This window comes from Tetrao urogallus (genome assembly GCF_951394365.1).
Source record: "Tetrao urogallus genome assembly, chromosome: 5".
Taxonomy (NCBI): domain Eukaryota; kingdom Metazoa; phylum Chordata; class Aves; order Galliformes; family Phasianidae; genus Tetrao; species Tetrao urogallus.
In genome coordinates this window covers 23,248,937-23,271,244 of record NC_136818.1, presented here as the reverse complement: position 1 = coordinate 23,271,244, position 22,308 = coordinate 23,248,937, and the positions used below count along the sequence as shown (strand labels likewise).

At 41.8% G+C, this 22,308-nt stretch overlaps 1 protein-coding gene across 1 annotated transcript in view; it reads right to left on the bottom strand.

Moving 5' to 3' along the window:
- The window catches only part of NOTCH2 (notch receptor 2), a gene marked incomplete at both ends in the record, with an annotated part of 77,928 nt that overhangs the window by 6,206 nt on the left and 49,414 nt on the right, over positions 1-22,308 (bottom strand). Inside the window, 16 exons of the mRNA XM_079535437.1 lie at positions 558-726; positions 1,230-1,326; positions 2,179-2,389; positions 2,640-2,782; positions 3,010-3,357; positions 3,978-4,507; positions 4,796-4,908; positions 6,927-7,172; positions 9,167-9,299; positions 10,111-10,295; positions 11,295-11,448; positions 14,146-14,347; positions 16,368-16,596; positions 19,278-19,430; positions 19,541-19,660; positions 20,822-20,967. Of these exons, the coding sequence (XP_079391563.1) occupies positions 558-726; positions 1,230-1,326; positions 2,179-2,389; positions 2,640-2,782; positions 3,010-3,357; positions 3,978-4,507; positions 4,796-4,908; positions 6,927-7,172; positions 9,167-9,299; positions 10,111-10,295; positions 11,295-11,448; positions 14,146-14,347; positions 16,368-16,596; positions 19,278-19,430; positions 19,541-19,660; positions 20,822-20,967 (3,179 nt within the window). The remainder of the gene's footprint in view (positions 1-557; positions 727-1,229; positions 1,327-2,178; positions 2,390-2,639; positions 2,783-3,009; positions 3,358-3,977; positions 4,508-4,795; positions 4,909-6,926; positions 7,173-9,166; positions 9,300-10,110; positions 10,296-11,294; positions 11,449-14,145; positions 14,348-16,367; positions 16,597-19,277; positions 19,431-19,540; positions 19,661-20,821; positions 20,968-22,308) is intronic.

Genomic DNA, 22,308 nt, shown 5'->3' with positions numbered 1-22,308 from the left:
ATCGTGAAGCTTGCTGCATTGCTGCTCTCTGTTCCAGCACAGATTACTCACACACTGCTCACCAGGGCACACTGCTCTGCCAGAAGTCATCTTATTCAGGAAAAGGCCACCCTTGCATCCACACCAGAAAACAAACAACTCAGGTATAAACCCTGCTAAGCTCATCTTCAGCAAAGTCTGCCGTAAGACCCTGCAGTGATCCAGCTAGAGAAGTAGGGGGTTAGTTCCAGCAGAACTATGGATTCCAAAATTCACGCATTCTGACAACTTTTAGGCAAGCACTGTTGTAAAGGGGATCATAGACAATTTCATTCAGCTCCCACTGCTGCTTACATGAACTCTCTTTTCTCCTCTTTACACAATATTCCATATGCTGCAGACCACAATCCACAAACCTCCCCAGCTTTCTTTTCTGGAACATACGTGAGCTTTTCTCGAGTACCATAAGAGTTCTACTGATGTCCCTGTATAGCCCACGTTAGCAGTCTCAGCCATTGGAAACAAGAGAGGGCTGGTGGCTGACTTGCAGAACACCCGAGATGCTCAAGAGTACTGACCTGGTCCCCTGACATTGACATCCAGAACATCTACTTCTTGATCTGCTTGAGGTGGTGTAAGGGCGAGTGATGTGCTTCCACAGACATCTGCTGCTTCCAAGTGCTGCTGTGTCCACTGGCGCTGATCTATCTGCTCGTCAGCTTCAGGGAGCAAGGCCTGGTCCTCAGTCTGAGAGCAGGAAACAAGCAATTGTTTCAAAGTGCTTATCAAGCTGTTAATGTCTAAAGTTCTCTAGATCTAGTGAAAGATGTCTGCTGATGGCAGAGGGGTGGACCAGGCAATCTTCATAGGTTTCTTCCATCCCAAGCTGTTCTATGATTTTCTTTTTTTTAAGCTAATAAACGTGTCCATTTACACCAGCTTGGTATTTCTAACTTTCACAGTCCAACTTTATGTTGTCGGGTCTCAACTGCAAGACATTACATAACCATTAACCCACTCTTCCCTTTGGTGCAGCAGGGCTTGAGTGAGGAGACACGGGTATAGAAGTTACCTGGTTTCTCTACATGCCTGTGGTGACTGTGTTCACCTGAGGTTTTGCCCCTCAGATATGATTAGCTGTACGTTACACACCTCTGAATTAACCTGGATATTACTGTAACTGTTTTCCTCACTAGCCAAAAATGGTCTGAGGGATAAGCAGGCAATATTTAAGTACTGGAGCAACTTACCTTTACTCTCTTTGGCTGAGGTCCACCATCACCTGCCCAGTGTTCAGTTGGTCCAGAATCTGCCATGTTACCCTCCGGTATCTGGACTGATAGATTTCTAAGAAACAAGAATACATCATTTTGTGGGCTGGCCAGGTCTTACTACTACTACTACCCATGCTAAACTGAGAGACAACAAATAAATGGGATGTTGGCAAATGTGGCAGCTTGCAAATGGAGGGCCACAAAATTAGAATGGAACAACTACAGTCTCAGGTGAAACAAGCATGAACCAGCTGCTGCACAACAGGCACCATATGGATTAGAGGTGTTCACCTAAACAAATCCAGCACTGAGGTTCTGTAATTTCCAACTGCAAATTATCAACCATGACATTGGAGGACTGAGCCCTGACGCTCCCATGACTAGCAAACAATCTCAAGTGTCACACAGTCAGGCTTGGCTGGACGTGCTGACTTCCCAGGCCACACAGAGAGCATAAATCAGATTGAGCATAAATCTTCTCCCAGAACTGTGTGAGCTACACAGTGAGCTATGCATTTACAACTGTAAGCTTGGTTAACTCAATGGAAAGTCTAAACTTAATAAATGTGATTCTTCTTCTGAAACTTTCCATTATTCCTGAGTCGTGTGTTTAATAAATTGAGCTACATATGTTAGAAATTAGTTGACACCTATCAACTTAAAAACATAACACCTAATATAGGAGAAAATAATGCAACTACCATACCTAACCACTAAACTACTCCGCATCAGAAAACCAAACTTAACCAGATTAGGTTACAGTTATTTAAAGTTTTTCTGTCCAAAAAGGCTGTACTCAATTCAGAGAAAGAGCCTAAGAAGTCTTAGCTTAAAGGTCGCTTTCCCTATGCTAAGTGCCTTTAATGAAAGATTTATACACGGTGTTCTTCAAACCAGTAGGTCAGTAGCCTAAATACAAACTTACTTGAGTCCAACTGCATCTTCTCCAACTGGCTCCCTGCGCTTATGATTACTGGGATCCCTGCGCAGAATAAAGCCCTCTGGGAGCCACAGTGAACCATGTTTGCGCTTACGTTTTGCCATCATCACACCCAAGAGAAGGATCAAGAGGATGATCAAAGCTGCCACAGCAAGTAGGTAGAGCAACTGGGTCTTTGGTGGTAACAAGGGTTCGCCTGAAAGTTCCAATTGAAGCACAGTGAGATTTTACAAGTTGAGGCAACGATCTCAAATTTAATTTTACATGCTCTGCTTTACTAAGGAGAAGATGCCTCCCTTAGAGAGGAATAAGCATATTGCACACACAGCCTTCTGTAACTGAGGCCTTAACAGTGAGATATGTTATGATGATGATCAATAATCTGAGCACACATTCTGCAAGCTGGAGTTTCTTGCACAAGCCATTATTCCCCTGCAATTACTTACTTTGGACAGACACAAAAGGATAAGGCAACATGCCCTTGATTGCCTGAGCTGCTAAGAGGGCTGCAGCAGCTTCTGTGTTGTGAAAGCATTGTTCTGAATCCTCTGCACACTGACGGTTGTCAATCTCCAGGAACACCCTCGTGCTGCAGAAACACAGTAAGAGAAGTTAGGAAAAGAGACTCTTCTTGTCAAAGCACTGGATTAATCTGTGGTCTTTTAAGTTAACCTTTCCACTCTAAGCACTGAATTTGGCAGCTGCAACAACTTTACGTTGGTCAGCAGCCCCACATGGTCTAGAATGCCCCAGGACACCAACAAGCAAGAGCTACCAGCGTAACAAGGCCAAAAGAACACAAAGGCTTCCACTCACCCAATGACCTCCTGCTCTAGTTCTCTGTGCTTGCGAACAACCACAAGGGATCGCCGACTCCGTGCTGCCGATTTCTCTCCATAGTATGGGAATACCATGGGATTTCCCTGGGAGTCCAGCTTAATTCTCAGATTGGTGTGAAGGAGAGTTCCCAAAGTACGCAAGAAGCTGCGAACGTCACGCAGCAGCTCATCAGGGCGCATCAAGACCACAATTATTAGGGTCCCCTCTGCCAGCTTCTCAGCTTTGTCACCAGCGCAGTCAAGACCGTCCCAGCCACACTCCTCGCTATTACAGCCCTGGTCACAGCGGCCGTCTGCATAGTGATCAGCACAGTACTTGTCATACCTAGAACAGCAAGAGGGTTACAGGCAGCATACAGGGCATCCACATTCTGTATAATACACCAACAGTCTAGAGCTTACGCTTTACATCTATTTGTAGTCATCAGTGGTTGAGGTAAAATAGCAGTTGTGCTCGGGATACAGAGAAAAGATATAACTCCAGCATATGGGTGACAGGGAGGAAGTATAAAACAGAACATCCCAGAAAGAGATGGTTCCATTTTGATGCCAGCGGAAGAAAACAGCTTATTCTGCTTATCACAAAAAAGCTACATCAGCTCCTGCTTCCCCAAGGGAACATCACCTACTGAAGCATTTATTGTGATTAACTGAAGAGAAAGAAGCAGCGTGACAAACGAGCAGGAAAACACATTCAGAGGCAGCAAACAGCTAGGGCAAAAATACAGACATTGCAGGTATGAGCAGGGTTCAGGACAGGAAGCAAAACTAGTAAAATCCTGCACAAGATGAAATACCTGCTATTTACATTTCCACAGAAAGCACAACACATTCATCAAGCAGGAGGAGGCTGAGGCAGCAGGCGTGAAGTGCACCCGCTGTTGAAAGCACCAGCAGAAGATACATTAGTGACACAAAGAAACCATCCTCAGGATCAAGCCTTACTTGCACATTCTGCCGTTCTGCTGACATTCAAAGTTGTCAAACAAGCACTCAGGTGTGTTGCAGAACTCGTCACACTGTCCATTGAAAAGCATCCAGCAGCGAAACGAAGAGGAGCAGTTGGCCCAAGGATCCTCCATTGTCAGGGAACAGTCACCTCCATCCCACTGGCAGGCGTGAGTGTTACAGTCCTCATCACAATAGCCATCTCTCGCTTTTTCCGCACACTGGGAATCCAAACACCCCAGAGGCTCTTGGCTGGGATGTATCAGCTGTTCACACTGGCTGCCTTGGGCGTGATCAGGGCACTGACAATAATAGTAAGGAGGCTGAGAACGAGGGTGGCAGCTCCCACCATTCTGGCAGGGGGCACTGGCACAGCCTGCGTTGGTCTGGCATTCCTCTCCCACAGCCAGCCTTGGGCAGTAGCATCGCGGACCAGAAGATGTCTGGATGCACTGCTCACCCTTCTTGCATTTTACTTGCCCGCAAGTACTGTGGCTGCTGAACTCACATTTTGCCCCAGAATAACCCTAGGGGGAAAACAGGAAAATGGTCAGGCTCAATACTTATTCTTCAGCGTTCTCAGGGGTGGAGGCAAAGTGTCGCACGCAATCTCATTCTCAACAGTCATTTTCTTATGGTACCTTTGGATTCCAGTAGACAAACCAAAGGACGTGTGTACAGTCTGTCTGAGGACACAATTTCTAGTACTAAAGAGAACAGCTTCAACCAACACTGGCCTAGTGAAGCTCATGTGACTGTAGCCATAGGACTCCACAGTTGAGGCAGGTGATTCTGTTTCAGGACACAGCACTTACCGGAGGACACTGGCAGATGAACCCATCTGGCATATTGCTGGCAACAGCACAGGTACCTCCATTCTGACAGGGCTTCCTGGGACACACATCTATGACACTCTCACAGTGACGACCTGTGATGTAGACACACACAGAAATGATCAGAGAAATGCACGTGTGCACATCTAAAAAACATCACCAAGCAAATTATGTATTAACAGCCAACAAGTCAAAGACTCCAAAGAAGCTTCCCTCTGGGAAAACGTAAAGCACGTCTCTTCAGATAACATATGCTCCTTAAGTAGCAGCTGGAGAAAGCACAACCCCTGAAATCCAAAGGGTTATCTGGAGCCAGCCCATCCCATCTGCCTTCTTAAGAACACGTGACACAGTGCAAAGACAGTTTGCTGCTGCCACCCTTAAATCATTCAAGCACAGAGGCTGAAGATGTTGAGAATTCCCTGAGATCTCTTCACTTCTAGGGAAATGCTTAATGAATCCAAAGGGAAATCATTCGCAGAGTGAACAACTCCCAGCATCTTGCAAGGACAAATGACTGCGCAGAATGTCTTCAGCACCAATCACTGCTGGAAGTAACACAGGTACCAAACTGGCCACAGCAAGGAATTCTGAACACCTATTAGGTCATTTTACATACTGCATCTGATTTGCTGGGAGAAAACTATGTCTTAGGACCAGATGCAGTACCAGTGAACAGGGTGAGCAGGCAGAGCCTCCCTTCGCTCATCAGCTGGATGGAGAGGCCCTGGCTGCATGGACTGGAGTTTACAGCAGCATCCAGAGGAAAACTCAGGCTTCAGCACTGAGAAAAGACAAGGATGACCTGAACATGACTTAGACCTCCCAGGAAAATATTAATAGAAGTCTCCCCACATGTGCAGCCAAAACTGACTGTTCACAGACAGAAGCAGACAGGGCAGGATGGCCCACAGAGACCTGGCATCCTATTAGTCAGAAACCACAGCAAAGCCACCTCCATCTCCTCCTAGGCAGAAGGGTCAATGTGGAATGTGCAGAAGTCTAACAGCTAGAGGAAGAGACATGCTCCCCCTCTGTGCCTAACATTTCCAGACAGATTTCATGTCTGAGACACAGCAGCTCTGCCTCTGCCCCCTAAGGAAGTGCAGGTCTGCACTCCCCATGCTGCAAGTTCCAACAACCCTTCCACGAGAGCCAGAAGCAATGTGAGGCACAATTTATGAAGAAGGGGTTGTATTTAAGTCTGTCTGTTAAGCTAACGTCCTGCAACAGTGTCCTTTTAGGAACCACTTCTGGCAGTCTAGGCAGTGCATCCAAAAACCATCACATGAGCTCTTTAAGTGCACACTCTTGTTGTTTCTTTAGTGGAAAAATCTCAAAATCTTTAACTTTTAAGAAAAAAAGTAAGAACTATTGGTAAAGCATGCAGAGAGGGTCACTGGTAAGCAGGGAAAGTGAAAGGTTTTAATGGAGGAAAACTGCATACATGAGAATTAAACTGACATGCAGTCTGGAAAGCTGAAAGTTAAGACACATCTGGAGACTATTAGCTTTAACTTACGCCCAGCAGGAGGCAGAAAGCAGAACAGCAGTAATACTGACAAAGAAGAGGACTAGACAGAGCTAGACACAAGATTGTGTGGCGTGATTTTTTTTTTGTTGCAAAGCTGTGATTCAAATTTGGATTGTGAAAGGATCACATAAATAAGCTAGGAATGTACAGATTGTCATGCATAGAGTATCCCATCCAGACCACATCTCCAACATAAGGAATTGAGGGAGGGAGGGTTACAAAAGGAGGCCAAAAGCTAATTATGGATATTATAACACTGACTTACAGAGAAAATTCATATGCTGCTTTGCAAAAGTGAAGCTGACACACAGACAATTACAATTTCAATAACAGAAATGTGAAAATATGAAGTGGAGAAAAGTATCTGGAAAAAAAAATTGGCAGTCAAGAGTCTCAGGAGATTCTTTTGTCTGAGACACTTCTGGAAGTCCAACATCTTAGATTTTTTTCCCCTTAAAAAAAGAGTGTTTTCAGAACTGAGACAGCACAGAGGAACAATCAAATATTGTAGAGGGAAGTGACTAACACCATTTTTCAAGATACCACTCTGAAATTGGAAGCATGTTCATGAATACTCACCAGTAAAAGCACTACGACAGACACACGTGTAATCATTTATCAGCTGAATGCAATCCAGACTTCCACGAGGGTTACAAGGATTAGAGAGGCATTCATTGATATCCCCCTCGCACCGCTCGCCTGCAAAGCCTGGGAGACAAAGACAGCTATAACCCCCAATCTGGTCAATGCACTGTCCTCCATTAAAGCAGCGGGGTCCTCCTGACTCTGAAACACAGTCATCCACGTTCTCCTCACACAGGCGACCTGTCAAAACAGCAGAAATGGCAATTTGAGAATAGGGTGTCAAGGCCTCGTTTCCTATGACGTTCAAGTTTTGACTACATGGAACAGAGTCCTCGATATAAACAGGTAAAGATCCCAGTTTAATGCAACCCATGCCCGCTGCAGACAGTGAGCCTCAGCGCTGACTTAGAAGCATGTGGTTTAGATCCAGTCTGCTCTCAATGGTATGTCATACTGGTATTTAGCAGCTTTCATGCTTGACTTAATTTAGGGACATAATTAAAAACATAAAATCAAAACAAAAATGAAAGAAACATTCCATTTAGCCCTGTAACTGAACATAGAGAGAGCCCTGTGCCGTCCCTAGCAAGGCTGGAAGCTTCCAACCACTCATTTAACTTGGCTGTAACCCTGAAATTCAGCAACACCGTCAGAACAAGCCACAACAAGCCAACTGAAAAGCAACTGTGATAAAACAGAGACCCCTGGCCAGTATGCCATTCCTGCAGTTTGACTTCTGAGGACCTACAGTGAACCACCAATGCTGCTAGGGATGCCAGCTTCTCCCTCTCTGTATTGGGTTCCCTGTCAAAAGGTCTGGTTCTAGTTCTACTTTAGTCATGCAGTGTAATGGATAAGGGAATAGAGGATAAGCTGAACAAAGAGTTCTGCCTATTAATATTGTTGATTCATCCTCAGCACGTGCAATGATTCACCTACACAAGGAACATATTTATACACGCATCAGTAAAGCATTTATTTCAAACCAGACTAGAGAAAAAAACTACATCTTGATACCATTAAGTAGTGATACCAGCAAATTCTAATTCCTTTCATTTAGGAAACAAAAATAAATCACATCCAAAAAGTAATTCATCTCAAGGAATAAAGACTGAGGAATTAAAAGCCCACTCTGAACCATGAAGAATCTTGCAAAGATGAGGGGTACCTTTGTACATCACAAATTCTGACAACACAGCAATTAGTACATAAATATGTACTTTGATGTAGAGATGCAACAAACAAACTTTGGTTCTTTCTTTCCTCTAAAATGGAGGTCCAAATCACAAAAACAATCACAAAAACACAAGGAACTGTCAAACACGATGACTTGGAATAAAGTAAGTATTTAGGCAGACTGGGGAGATGTGTTTAACGTGACAGCCACATTAAACTCAATGAATGCGAAGAAAAAGTTCAGAAGAACATAAAATCTTTAAACTGATTTCAGAAACAAGGTTTAAAGAAAAACAATCAAGTTAGAAAACATCTGCTGGTGAGTAAAGATGTGCTCTCTGCAATATTTCCGAAGGCAGAAAGCAAGACCACCAGGCCACATAGAACTAGGAAATGTAAGGAGATCTTTCAAGAAACATTATGTTGAACAAGCTGTGGAATCCTACTTGCTAAAAATCACCACTGTGTAGCTGGATTGTTTTAAAATTTATTTTTAGGAGCTGCTATTAAAAGAGTTCCAACTTGCTGAAATAGTTTAAACTAACCTACAGGCATCAAACTTCTTTTTCACAAATGGTTCCAGGATAGAGCACAACGCAGGGCCAAAATTTAAACAAGGGTGCTGGAAACAATGCAAGAACTGAGCAAGCTTTCTGTATATTTCATAGTTTCTTAGCTAAGAAGGAACCTTGGATTTTATGGAACAAAACAGATAAACTTGGGAGACATCTTAATAGCAATCTAGTCCATCGCCAGTGCCAAAGAGGGGTCATCTATTCCCAGAGAACACTGTCATGACCTATTCCATTAAAAGAAAGGAAATAAAAAACCAAAACCAAACCAAAACAAAAAAACAGCTCAGAAAGACAGAGATCCCATAGCCTAACAAATTTACATATTTATTTTTAAAGGGAAAATATGTGTTCTCAAGGGATTCAGTGCACTTTGGGAACATTCTTCAAAGAAAATAACAGATTCCCTTTAGACTCTGCATTAAGAAATAAGTCAGAAAGGAAAATTTATTCTTGTAACATTCACTTAATTACTGAGTTTCATACCCCGAGTGCCTGGTGGACAGGAGCACTTGAAATGGTTGACAAGGTCTATGCACGTTCCTCCATTCTGGCAGGGCTGAAACTGGCATTCATCCACTTCATATTCACAGTTGACACCCTGGTACCCAGGCACACACTACAGGACAAAAAGAAGTATGAAGAATCTTTTCATAACAGTTACATTAGCAGGCACCTGAGAAAGGCTGACTGACTCAGCAAACCCTCAAAGGGACAGATTACGATTTCCTTTGTTGCCATACAACTGCAAGTGACTTCAAGGGCTACACAGACAGACAGCTCAGTGCACAGCTTCATCACACGACTGCCTGACACATGTCTGAATCTGAGTGACTCTTTCTGTAAAATATGGCAAGTAAAATCCTCAAACTTCTTGCCATGGAGACTGATTTGGAAGCTTTGACTTCAGGTTTATATAATACTCAGGTTTTCCTTCTGGGTCTGTGCTTCCAAGGTGCTCTACCATTCTCCAAAGCTTAAGAAGCTTGACAGACTGTGAGATGATGGTCTCCATTGCTCTCTGTATCAGCTGTAGGAGTTAGAAGGTAGAGGAAGGCAGCCCCCACTCTGAAAGGCAACAGATATTTTGCCCACCCAGAATTGGAGACTACAACATTCCTTTAATGAATTCTACATATATTTTAATACAAACCACATCTCAGAAAAAGCAAGATTAGAACTTCTTGGAGATGGAGTTCTTATCAACCACACCTCCTTACAAATGTACTTCCACTTCAATATTGAAGTCTTTCTGGAGCACTGCCTCTGCCACAACTGAATTAAAAAATATATTTAAAGGCGTTAGGTGGCTTTTATCCACTCTGTGAATCTCTTCTACCACTTGCATGTGTTTCAGGCTTCTTTCGATGCCTTTGCATTACAATGCCCTAAATATTCAGGCCACTTCCTACTAAAGCACTCAGCATTACCTCGCACTGGTATCCACCCAGATGATCCCTGCAGGTAGCACCATTCTGACATGGGCTGGAGTCACACTCATCCAGCTGCTCCTCGCAGTAGCTGCCAGTGTAACCCACACGGCACTGACAGCGGTGTGTGTTTCCCACATTGAGGCAATGACCGGAGTGCTGGCACAACTGGTCCACTGTGATTCCTGAAGCAAAAGTTAAATAAAGTGAGAAAACACGTGAAACACATTTTCCATCGGCATTGGTAGATCAGCCAGGAATGAACACGGCTAGAAGCAGTGCACTGAAAACGTGAAAGTGAAAAACTGAAGAGTGACTCTTTAAATTACAGTGAGTCAAGAACCACGGCTGGCTTCTGAATGGAGTCACTGCTCTGTCCCATTTGGATCAATCATCAGCATCAACACTGGCACAAATTATTTGCACAGCTGCATTATTTCACCACTGGCAGGCAAATATGCATCTCTGAAGTGTTAATGTTACAGTACAAAGGCTCAGTGTACCTAGAATGTCTGCAAAAATATTGCAGCTTGATAACGTTTGACAACAAATCTGCTCATTTGGATTTCCCTCAGCTGAAAGCTGCATGACACTGTGCATGAGTCACATATCCAGGAAGTCACCTTCCAGGAAGAAATGCACTTAAAAATCCAAATCTTTTACATATGCAGCACCTGAAGTATGAAATTATCACCGAGGCGTAACAGGGGGTATGGTTTTAGCTATAGCGAATGGGGTACTTAATAGCCAGTATCTGCTAAGAAAATAATTGGAAGCATCAGAAATTGCAAGATGCCTTTTGTGCACAAGGACAGCATGTCTTAAACCCGGCCTGCCTGATATTTGGCAGAAAAAAATAGGAACAGCCAATGTATTTTCCAAAAAAGCAGGACACGTATTACTGAAACAGACTTGTCATTTTCCCCCTTCCCCCCAATTTTTCTTTCCTAATATTTATGACATTAACTTCTTATGTCAGGAAGAACCCAGAAAACCCTGAATCTTAACACAACCTTGCAGAATTTTCTAGCACAAAAGTGACTGTGATCCACCTCTGAGAGGTGAAGCTCTCTGGAATTTTCAATGTTTGTTGTGTCCACAGGTGTATGGGGAAAGGAAGCATCGATTAATAATGGGAAATGTTTTCAATTGAAGCAGAGAGGATGCTAAGAATGCTTATTTACCCCTTTGTGAAGCTGCCACTTGACAGGAGACATTGGGCACGTCACAGTAAGCGCCAGTCCAGCCAGAAGGACAGTCACATCGAGTCTGGGCTCCACTTTGGAAACATGTGCCTTTGTTCTTACAGGGAGACTTACTGCACAGATCCATAGGTGTCTAGAGAGGACAAAGAAAAAACACAACACGATATATGGTAAGATCAGTAGGAAACACTGATCCAGAGTATAAATTCAAGAGGCAAAGAAAAAAAGGCTCTGGCTCCAAGGAGCTTTGGAAAGAAAGGCACAGTACTCGTGAAGTCTAATGTAGCTTCTTCACTGACAATCCCAAGAGCTTGCATGTCTAGAAAGGTGTAGATGTGCAGGGAAGCAAACCCCAGATGGCAGCATCGTTTCATCACAGAGGTGATCCTTGCAGTCGCCACACGGGGTCATCTGGCTGGCTGGGTTTGAAAAAACTCAGGTTTTTTTTAATCTCAAAGTAGGCTTCCTTCTCCACGTTAGTAGGAAAGCTTCCAGCCATCAACAGTAACAACTGTCCTTTCTTTTCACAAACTCCCTTTCCATCTTCACTGCTTTTTTGAGAATAGACACGTTGCACACGTTGATCTTTGTTTTTCCTTTATGTCATTAGATAACATACCTGCTTTTGATCTCAATTGCTCTAGTACAATCTCCCCAAATTTTTCCATCTTCTGAGATTCAACTGAAACCCCAGAACTGTTTTATAGACTGAGAATGGGCCAAAAGGGCAAAAACATACCATTTTTCTTGATTCCTTTAATAAAAACAAGCAGTATCCAAACAGAGACTGACATTTTTAGTAAATCGCCATATGGAAGTGGAAAGGACTCAAAATAACCATCTGACCTAACATAAACCAGCCACTAACCATCATTTCCTTTCTGAGCACTCAACCTTCAAAGTAATACAGCCATTTGATTGATTTCAAACCGACTTGGGGGACGGATAAGGTTTATAAAGTGAGTAGTATTGAATTTTGGCTGCAAAATGCCGTTTCAATTGCAGAAAGTTCTGCTTTTCAGATGCAAACCGCCTCCCCACAAAAAGTAAAGGAGAAAAATCTGTGCTTTCACAGGCAACCAAAAAGAAACTTGGAATTAAGTTTTACCACATGCATCTCAGTGTGAAAAAACACCGAGCTTCTTGCTTCTGTATTTCTAATGAGTAGCTGACTATTTTACATGCAAATTCCATAACTTGTTCTCCGTATTTAGCTTTGCTAATTAGGTCAGGCCAATTTTCCACTAAGATAAGAGCGACAGCATCGCTGTGATCTATAACTCTCTCCAACACAGCTTTCAGTAGCAGTCTTCAGTTTAGAAAGCTCAGATTTCTTGTGCAAAATGAGTAATATGAGATGATCAAGCTTCTCTGAGCATGAAGCAAACAGGCCTTCTGGGAACCCACATTTAATTTGGGGACAGGAACATTAATCCTTTCCTCAAGTAAAAACAAAGCAAACCTAACAGAAGAGGAACTGCTGAACTTCACAGTACTTTACGATCCCTCTCAATACTAATTCTGCCAGTGAGGTTTACATGGTGTGCCCAGAATGCATAATTAGGGTAGCTGAGGGGCTGCTTTTTTATATCACTTCATTACTTTCCATTCACTTCCTCCATTAGAAGCAGACTTGACAATTTAATGTCTAGCAATGTACTTCTGGAAAGGCACCTCCCCCACCGCCACTAAAATGCCTCCTCTAACAGCTGCTGTGTCACAAAGACACATCAGCACCAAAGAAAGTTTCAAAATCCTCACAGCATTCTCATGCTTTCCAGTAATTTCATACACACACTGCTGTTTTGTTTTCAAGGGGCAGCACTCAGACTTGTTGCAAAGAAAGCCAACATAGTGTTTGCTCTTCCAAAGCAAGACACAGACTCAATACTTGCTATTCTGATAAGCATAGGAAAATAAATAGCTCTAATATGAAAAATGAAATAAGCACTGCTTCCACTGTGATACGCCAAGTGGTGCAGCTTAGATCCAAGTATTTCTATACTTAGAAGTGAGTATCATGGCTGAAATGAGATGTATTAATTCTAAAAAAGAAACTGGAACGCTGTCAAGATACCATTTTCCCATTTAATCTGTAACTCATCTCTTGCAGTTTTTCTATGTGTATCTGGCAAGCAGTCAAATTCACATGAGTCCTTAACAGGTACTAGTCAGTCATTTACAGCATGAGTCTGTGGCTTCTATGCTCACTGTGAAAAATGAAATCACCTGAAACTAAGTATGCAAGTAGTACCAGAGCTTTGTATGGAAGTTGTGAACAGGACGATCACTTCAGTTACTGCTCTGAAACTTTCTGGCTGTTTTTGTTGGGGGAAATACATATACAATCAACCTGGAAGAACTACACCCCTCTGTGCAAAAGAGAGCAGTGAAATTAATGTGCTGCTAATGACACTGAAATTCTTCCACTCAAGTAGTAGCCTTTTTTCCCTCTATATAAACACAGTGTTTTATTTTGAATCAGGACAGTTTTATGTTCGGATGAAATGCAGCATTTTCAAAGCTAACAGCTGTTCTCATTTAAGAAAACTTATCTAGAAAATTGCATTGACACCCATCCTCAGAAATAAATAAGCATTTTTCTCCTTCTTACAAGCAGACACTTCCAGATTTCCAGAGTTTTGAACAGAGGCATCTGCTCTGTTTTAGAGAGAGACTGGACTAAGTTTTCCCTGGGCTAACAGGCTTATCAAAAGAGGAGAAATAGCACTTGCCGTGTTTGCTACCTCACATCTAAGCAGGAACTCCTGCTGCTGTTCAGTTCAAGTAACAGTTGGCTGTGCAGAACAGACAAGAAATCACCACCCACCTGGCAGTTTTTCCCCGTGTAACCCAAAGGACATATGCATCGGTATGTGCCTAGGCTGTCCACACAAGACCCTTTGTTCAAGCAAGGATGTGAATCACACTCATTAATTTCCATGAGGCAGAAGGGCCCCGTAAAGCCCACTGGACACTGGCAGGTAAAGGAATTGATCCCATCCACGCAGGTCCCTCCATTGAAACAAGAGCTGCAAGAGAGGGAGAGCAGAAGGTAAATGAGACAAAATGCAATTAGCTGTTAGCCGGAGATGGCACGAAAACATAACTGAAAAGAGACGGAAAACCAGATTACAGAATCATCTGTGCTCCAGTAAGCCCTCACTAAAGAAGCATAAAGCAGATAAAGTAATTCAGCGGGGTTCCATTTTGTTGTGTTTTACCTTGATGGGCAAAGAAAGTAAACCATGGTTTCAATGAGTCATTAGCAATGGAGTTAATTTCTCACTTAAAGAAATCTTCCCAGCTTCAGTGACACCACAAACAGTGCTGTTTGCTCAAACTGACAGGTTGTATGCAAATTGTATTACAAATTCTGATTGCATTACAAATTATAAGCAGCAGAACAATTTGCCTTTTCTTCTTTATTATTTTTTTTTACTTCAAAGGAATCAAAGGTATGTTTTCTCAAGGAAAGCTTCATGTAACATGCAAAACACGAGCATGCTCCTTATTGAAATAATGTGAAAGTACTGGTACTGCTAAACCCCTTCCTCTTCTCACGAGAACTTTCCTTCAGTCCTTGATTTGTAAAGCTACTCACATATGCACTGGCAGAATTCAGATCAAAGGAATTACCCCCCACAACCTTCTGATCATAAGGAATTCTACCAGAGTACATGTCCTACAGAGAAGTTACTGGGAAAATTAGCAGAAGTGAAGCCTCATGCAAAATTAGCTCCTCACAATTTTTTCCTCTAAAGAAAAAGAAACCCCCGCTCCTCTGAAAATAAATCTAGATCAGATTCAAGATGATCGTTTTGATAAAGAGCACAAAATGCATTCCTGCTTGTTATCTGTCTTGAGCACTGTGGAAAGGTACTTTCCATGAAAGAAGTGACTGAGTCATCTCCCTGAACTTTCAGTGCAAGTTTTAAGTACCTAAATTCTGACTGTCATTAACTTAGAGCTGTCAACATCAACCTATTTATTAGAGCTGTCTTTCTGCCTTGTGGACTGCATACCACTTTAAAAGGACCAAAAACTGCCTTCAACGTTCATGGCAAAACAGAAGCTGGAGGAACTGTCAATCATTTGGCACACTGCACTGAAATCAAGCACCCATCTCCAAAAGAAAGCGTCACTCTTTCTCATAGGAGCTTTCTCATAGAAGACAAGGAAGAATCATTTGAACCAAATTCAAATTAACCAACCATAAGCACGCTCTTAAGTATCGCTCAGTAAATTTTGGTTGAGAAGGTGTGACTGGTTTAGCTTGGCAGACCAGGCCAAATTGCTGCATCCCTCATTCATACCTGCAAGACTGGTTTCTGTCCTGACTGATAAGGAAATCAAAACCAGGATGAATCTCAGGGAAGAACCAGGCGTTCTGCTCTAGAGCACCCAACATACTTGATTAAACAACTGTTGGGCAAATTAAACACACCCTCATCGGTGACACAATCCTCTTCTTAAGCAAAAGATGTTAAACTACTTCCTCCCCCACGATTTCAATTTTATAAAAGACAGGAAAGACCTTTTCTTCGTGCACACAAAATGCATGAGAACAGCAAGGGCTTCACATTTAGGCACCTTATTTGTTTACTGTAATTAGACTAGAACAGATTTTTTTTTTATTATCTCAAGCTGTATTAGAAACTGTTTCCATCTGAGAATCTAAAGTTACTTATCTGAATCCCAATGAAGCTTAAAATAAACACGCAGAAAGAAGATGGATACACAGATGTAACCCTCAGAGTTTTTTTCAAAGATCATCAAGCAAACCAACTCATTAGGGACGAGCTATTGAGCATTTTAACTCAGTTCCCTACCTCCTCCTTAAAATCACTTCAGCTTTTAATATCAGCACTGCTAACTCACATCCAGTTTTTGAGCATTAAAAGGTCTCCTGAAAAATTAAACATTTCCAGTACAAAATTAGTGGATTCAGTTCTCCTCCTGGCTGCCTCCTCGTAGCTTTCTAGCTTCCATTATTTGCAGTTAATAACTCAGCTCAGGCTTTCTAGCAGCAGCACTGTGAAGTTTCCTCACCTCTCTGTGCATTCATCGATGTTGTTCTCACAGTTGGTTCCCTCAAATCCAGGCTGACACTTGCATGTATAGCTGTTGACATAGTGGGTGCATGTGCCTCCGTTCCTGCACGGTTCACTCAGACATTCATTGGTATCTGTTTGACATTTATCTCCATGAAATCCAGGTAAGCAGATGCATGAGAAAGAGTTTATCCCATCCACACATGAAGCCCCATTTTGGCAGGGATCTAAGACAGAAACATTAACTTAGTGTTAAAATGGGGAACAGTAAAAACCCAGGCCTATGGTAGTCATCTTCAGAAAAAAAAAATGTATGCCACTGTCCAGAAGGTAAATACAAGTTTTTCTGAGACACTTCATGGAAGAGAACCAAAAAGCTTTGCCAATACTGAATTCTCAAGGAGGTGTGGATCAGGACAAAACTTCATGGCCTACACATTTCTCTCCCAGGATTTGTTGAACCAAAAGCAACAAAACCAGCCCCAAAGCCTCTCATTTTAAAGTTCAAGTTCTGCTCTTTTGCCAAATGCCTACCAATAAGAAAATACAAACAGTTCACTAACCCTTTCTTCTCCCTTGTTTGTACAGACACTCCTCAGCACATGTCCGGACACTCCTCAACGCATGGGAGAACTTGTGTGATTAATTCTAAGCATGCAAGTAATCCAGTCAAATCAAATGTGTATGTGGAAATTAGTATATGTATGAGTACTTCTGCATAATTAAGCACTTGGCATCCTTCCCAGTATCAAAGGCAGACAGAGGAAAGGCTGGTGGAAAAGCCCAAATTTCACACTCAATCCTGATTGCTCCTCACCCCAACAATTCTTAGCATTTTCTTCATTGCAACCAAAACCTTTTTAGTTGTGCATCGCCTGTTTTTTTTCGGTCTCAGCTACTCCCTGCTGCTGCATTCCTTTTGTTTCCACAAGCACCAATTTGCCATCTCTCAGTAGTTTCTTCCTACTTTGCTCCTTCCACTTTAAGAACAACAATCCTATGTCAGATTCTGCCTCTGAAGCCAGTTTTCTTTTCTAGTCAGGCTTCCCTAGTCCAAGAACTTGCATATGTAAAGGCAGAGAGGGGAATGGGGAAGAGGGAGAAAAATAAAAAGGTTACTGAGCAGTTTTTGTGATCTAAGACTATCCTCAAGTACTACTAAATACAAACTTTAAAGTGCAAATAAACTCAGCCAAAGATCTGCAGTTCAACACAAGTACAAGATCATTCTGTTCACTGGTAAATGAAGAAAACAGATGAGAAAGGTAATTAAAGCTCACTTATTGACTGAGAAATATGCTCACATGATAAAAATTTTTGTTGTAAGACTGACACCTGCATTCATTTAAAGGTCATCTGACTACTGGAGAGAAAAAGCATGCTCAAAGCAAGACCCCTGGCAGCTGTAAAATGTTGTGTCTGTGGCAGCCAGCCACTTATGACTGAAGCCAAAATTAATGTTCCGTGCCACACATTTACTACAGAGAAAGGAGACTAGAGTATCAACTTTTCAATAAGTTCTTGTTATTGGAGGGTTTATTTGCTTCATAGATTAAAGACACTTGGCTCAAGCCGTGGAAGGTTTTTGTTATGCTAAATGAAATCAGCTGCAGCAGTAATCTGAAATTCCTCTTTAACCTCATGGGTGTGCTACATAACAGACAGCACTGGATCAATCTCAACTCAGAGATTTTCCAGCTGTTCAAGAAAGACTGAACACTTAAAATGTTTGCATCTTCAGATATCCACATAAAACACCCATATAAAACTGAGCCACATCTTCATTGGCTTCAGTAAATAAAGCTTTGGATCAATGCACCAGTGCCACTTTTTGTACTCTGTTTCTTCAGAAAGAGGCAAGGAAAAGCTCAGGCTAAGCCAGATGTGTTAGAAATTCTTCCAATGGTGTTGCTTTGGGGCTCTCTCACGGTAACTTTTACTCACGGGCTTGTTTGAATCCTTCTCTACAGCAGTCACAAATGTAAATTTCTTTCAATGCAAAACATGACTTTCTAAATGCATATCTAAAGCCTGTAAGATTTTGGTTTGTTTTTAGTCTATTCCAATAAAAGCTAGAATTATTCTTTTTTGTCCATTGCACTTTTTTTTCCCAAGAGGCAGCCAGTTAAAAAAATACAACGTGGTGAACAAGGTTTGATAAAGCACTTCACAATAGTATCAGACAAGCTTCTAAACACAGGACACTTTTCAGGAGACTCATTTTATCTGATGATGATACAGAAAATGCCAAAAAGAACAAGCACCCAATATGTGCTTGGTTTCCCTTGTAAACAGCACTGTCAAGGCCATGAAATGGACAAATGCTCTCTTAAACCACTTCAAGCGTCATCACTGTACAGCTTACCCTCCTGCAGCTGATCTCTGTTCTGGAATACAGTGCTTTCCTGCTGCTTAATTTGCTTCCAGATATGGCTTAACTGGAACAGCAACAGGATCCACTCTTTCCAGAGTATTAATGTCAGACAAATACATTTCAAGGACTGCTGTTGTCTCAGATTCCCACCACACCTCAAACAAGCTTACCTTTGAAATACAGATAAAGTCTGCAATGTTACTTTATGAATTAAAATTTCAGGCAAACACAATTATTCATTTAACAGTGTTCCTTATTAAAGTACAGAAATAAGGATCACTTCAAGTTAAAAATTTGAAAATAACTCCTATCATCAGCTAGAATACATTTTTAGCAGCTAAATGTAATGGATTTTGCCTGCCTTACACATGCAAGTATTACAAGGCTGAGGTTTTGAGGTTGTTGGTTTGTGTTTTGTTTTTTTTTTCCCTTCTTGGTAAGAACTTACAAAGGAACTTTTGAGTACCTGTTGAAGAGCAAAGCAGAATGATTTCTATGTAAAAAGGGAAAACAGAACAATTCTCTAATACTCACTAGACAGGCAGTCATCAATGTTACTGTCACAGTCTCCTCCAGTGAAACCTGGACGACATTCACACAGGTAACTGCCCTGAATATTATGACACAAAGCATGATTTTTGCAGGGCTTTGAGAGACATTCATCAATATCCACGGTACATCTCTCCCCTGAAAAACAGAGAGTGCAGAAGTAAGATCTTTCCTCATGTCAGTGGTCAAAAGGCTTGATGCCAACACTACTGACTGTTGGAAGTACTGTTCGTTCCCAGGCACATTACCTTCCCAGCCAGGGGCACACTGGCAGGTGTAGCCTTCAGAATCAGGAGATTCTTGGCAAATTCCCGAGTTCTCACAAGGGTCAGGGGAACACGGTGCAACCACTACCTGGCAGTTCACACCTGAGTGCAGAAGGGGAGAAAACAGGAGAATATAGAGCTAAGAGTTTTTTCAGAAGAATGAAAAAAAAAAAGATTGCAACTTGCATCACTGTCCTACACAGCAGTGGATGACATTTCCATATTTGACAAATCTTAGCAGTAGAAAGATCAGAATACTCCTCATAGGCTCAGCAGATAGACATGGTAATCCCAACTAAGTTAATTTGAGGGCAGTGACTGGAAGACAAACCTACTGCACTGAGCCATAGAGGGATGTGAGGAAGCCAAGGGCTCTATAATCCCAGCCTATGGAAGATGAAGTCTTCAAGCCTGCTTGCAGAGAAGACACATTAAGTGAGAAAGGCATAAATATGCAGCTACTATTGCTTTAGTACTCTTCAGCACCTTTTCCTGCTGCTATTCTGATAACATCTTTTTATTTGCTCCTCTTCTTGCTTTATGTTACGCTTACACTACCAAAGTTCTAGCATTTCCTTCTTTCTTATGAAGTTTTTGTAAAGCTACTGTTAAAAGAACTCAATCTATTTATCCACTAGGCAAAATTTTTAGACAGTGCCACTACCAAGCATAACTTTTTCTTTAAAAGATTATCTCATCACTTTCAGATGAGCTGCACATTACATTAGATGTTTTTGCCTGTGCAACATACATATTTTGTGGAATAAGATGAACTCATCCACTCCACTGCAAGCTTAGATGCTTTCCGGCAACAATTACTGTATTATGAATATTTTCTCTCTTCTAAGTGCTTTTTCTGGACTTTGATAGCTTCAAGAAAGAATTATCCTTCCAAATAACCTTATGTCCCCATTGAATTGCTTCTACACTTAAGAAAACTGATGTCATTTGGATGGCACTAACCTTCCAATAATGTCTCTTCGGTTCCCAGTGCATTTACATAGACTATATAGATCAGTGTAACTTTCTTACAAAGTAAATTGCAATTAGGACATTTCTTCGTAGGTTCAAACAAGGCTTAAGTGCAATCTTAAAAAGCATTCTATGCAGCTGTATCACATCTATATTCAACTGTAATTCAACTTTATATAACCATGGCATTTTCCTTCTCAATTCCTATTTCCAAAAAGTTCAATGAAAATATTAAAATACCATTAAAAGTGCAATGAAGTGAAAAGAACAAAACTCTCTATGAATTTTCACCTTTGAATCCTTTCTTGCAGGTACATCTATATCCGTTCAGCAGATCCTCACAAGTTCCTCCATTTTGGCATGGGTTTGATTTACATTCGTTCCCTTCTGTTGAACAGTAATCTCCTACCCAGCCTGGGTCACAGACACATTTGTACCTTCAAAGGGAAGAGTAACACGAATGAGAGAATATTTTGGAATAATTCCTCTTCACTCCAAAATACTGAAAATAAACCACCCTTAAAAAACACACTTCCCTCCTGCTAACAGTTTCCACAAAGCACTTAGACAGCAATTTGCTTCTGTTTTGATAAGTCCATCTCAACACATTAAAAAAAAAAAAAATTATAGAAAGTGGAGAAGAAAAGTAGGTTTCAAAGATGAATAGACTAATTTAAAACAAAGTAATGGTTACAAATGAAAACAGGTGGTTGGAAGCAGCAGCAATTTACTGCATCATGTTTCAAAATCTGAAGCAGCTCTCCACCCATATGACATAGACCCAAAGACTTACTGAATCACCCTGGACTCCAGTCACACAAAATGTACGCTGGCCTCCTTCCCCATCACGTAGACAATACTTTATCTCACACCAAGCATAAGGTGCACACAGGCATAAACAAGAACACAGGTGACCAGTGATGAACAATTTCATTTTTCAACTTTACGTGAAGGCTGAACCTGACATAAAGGCAGCCTTCCTGTCTGCTCAAAAAGTGCTGAATCCTGTCCTACAGCAGTGGCAAAACCCTTCCTTGCCAAGTGCTGACAACACTTTCCAGGACACAACATGCATGGAAGCCACTACTACCTCTGGGCCAATTGGAAAGTTTCATAACTATGATCCTGTCCCTCCCTCCACTTGTCAGCTCCACAGCCCCTGTGCTCCCAAAGCCCGTGTCATTCATTCACCATGGATACATCCCTAACAAAAAGAGGTCTTGATTCAAGGCTCACAAAGTCAGCATTTGGTCTTCCTGGATGGGATGATTCAGCAACAACTGTTCCCATCAGAATGGCCAGAAAAAGCTTTCTTTTCTTCTCACAGGCATGCAACAGTGTGACTAAAGCTGATTAAATCTGCCTTGGATATGCTGCTCTAAGACAACCACTGCTCAACAATACATCTCCTTATCTTGAGAAAGCTGCTAGAGGAAACAGTCAACTGCATTCCATCAATGTACCAACTTTAAAACAGGATGCCTTGTTTAGAACAAACAAATAAAACACCAGCCATCAACTTTTCCCCTAAAAGCAGATGACTGAGATGGAAGGCATAAACTCATTTTTACCTTCTTCTTGACTTTTCATCCCGAGCTTCTCTTCCAAGCCTTGAAATATCACCTTTCTACAATATCCCCTGTGATTGTTTGTTACACCAAAATTTCTCCACCCGATCTTCCAAAACTGCTCTGCCTCCTAGTCTGAGTTATCTGCTTGTTCCTTCATGCAGAGTATTTGGTTAGCAATAACGGCTCTAGTCACAAACACACCCTCCA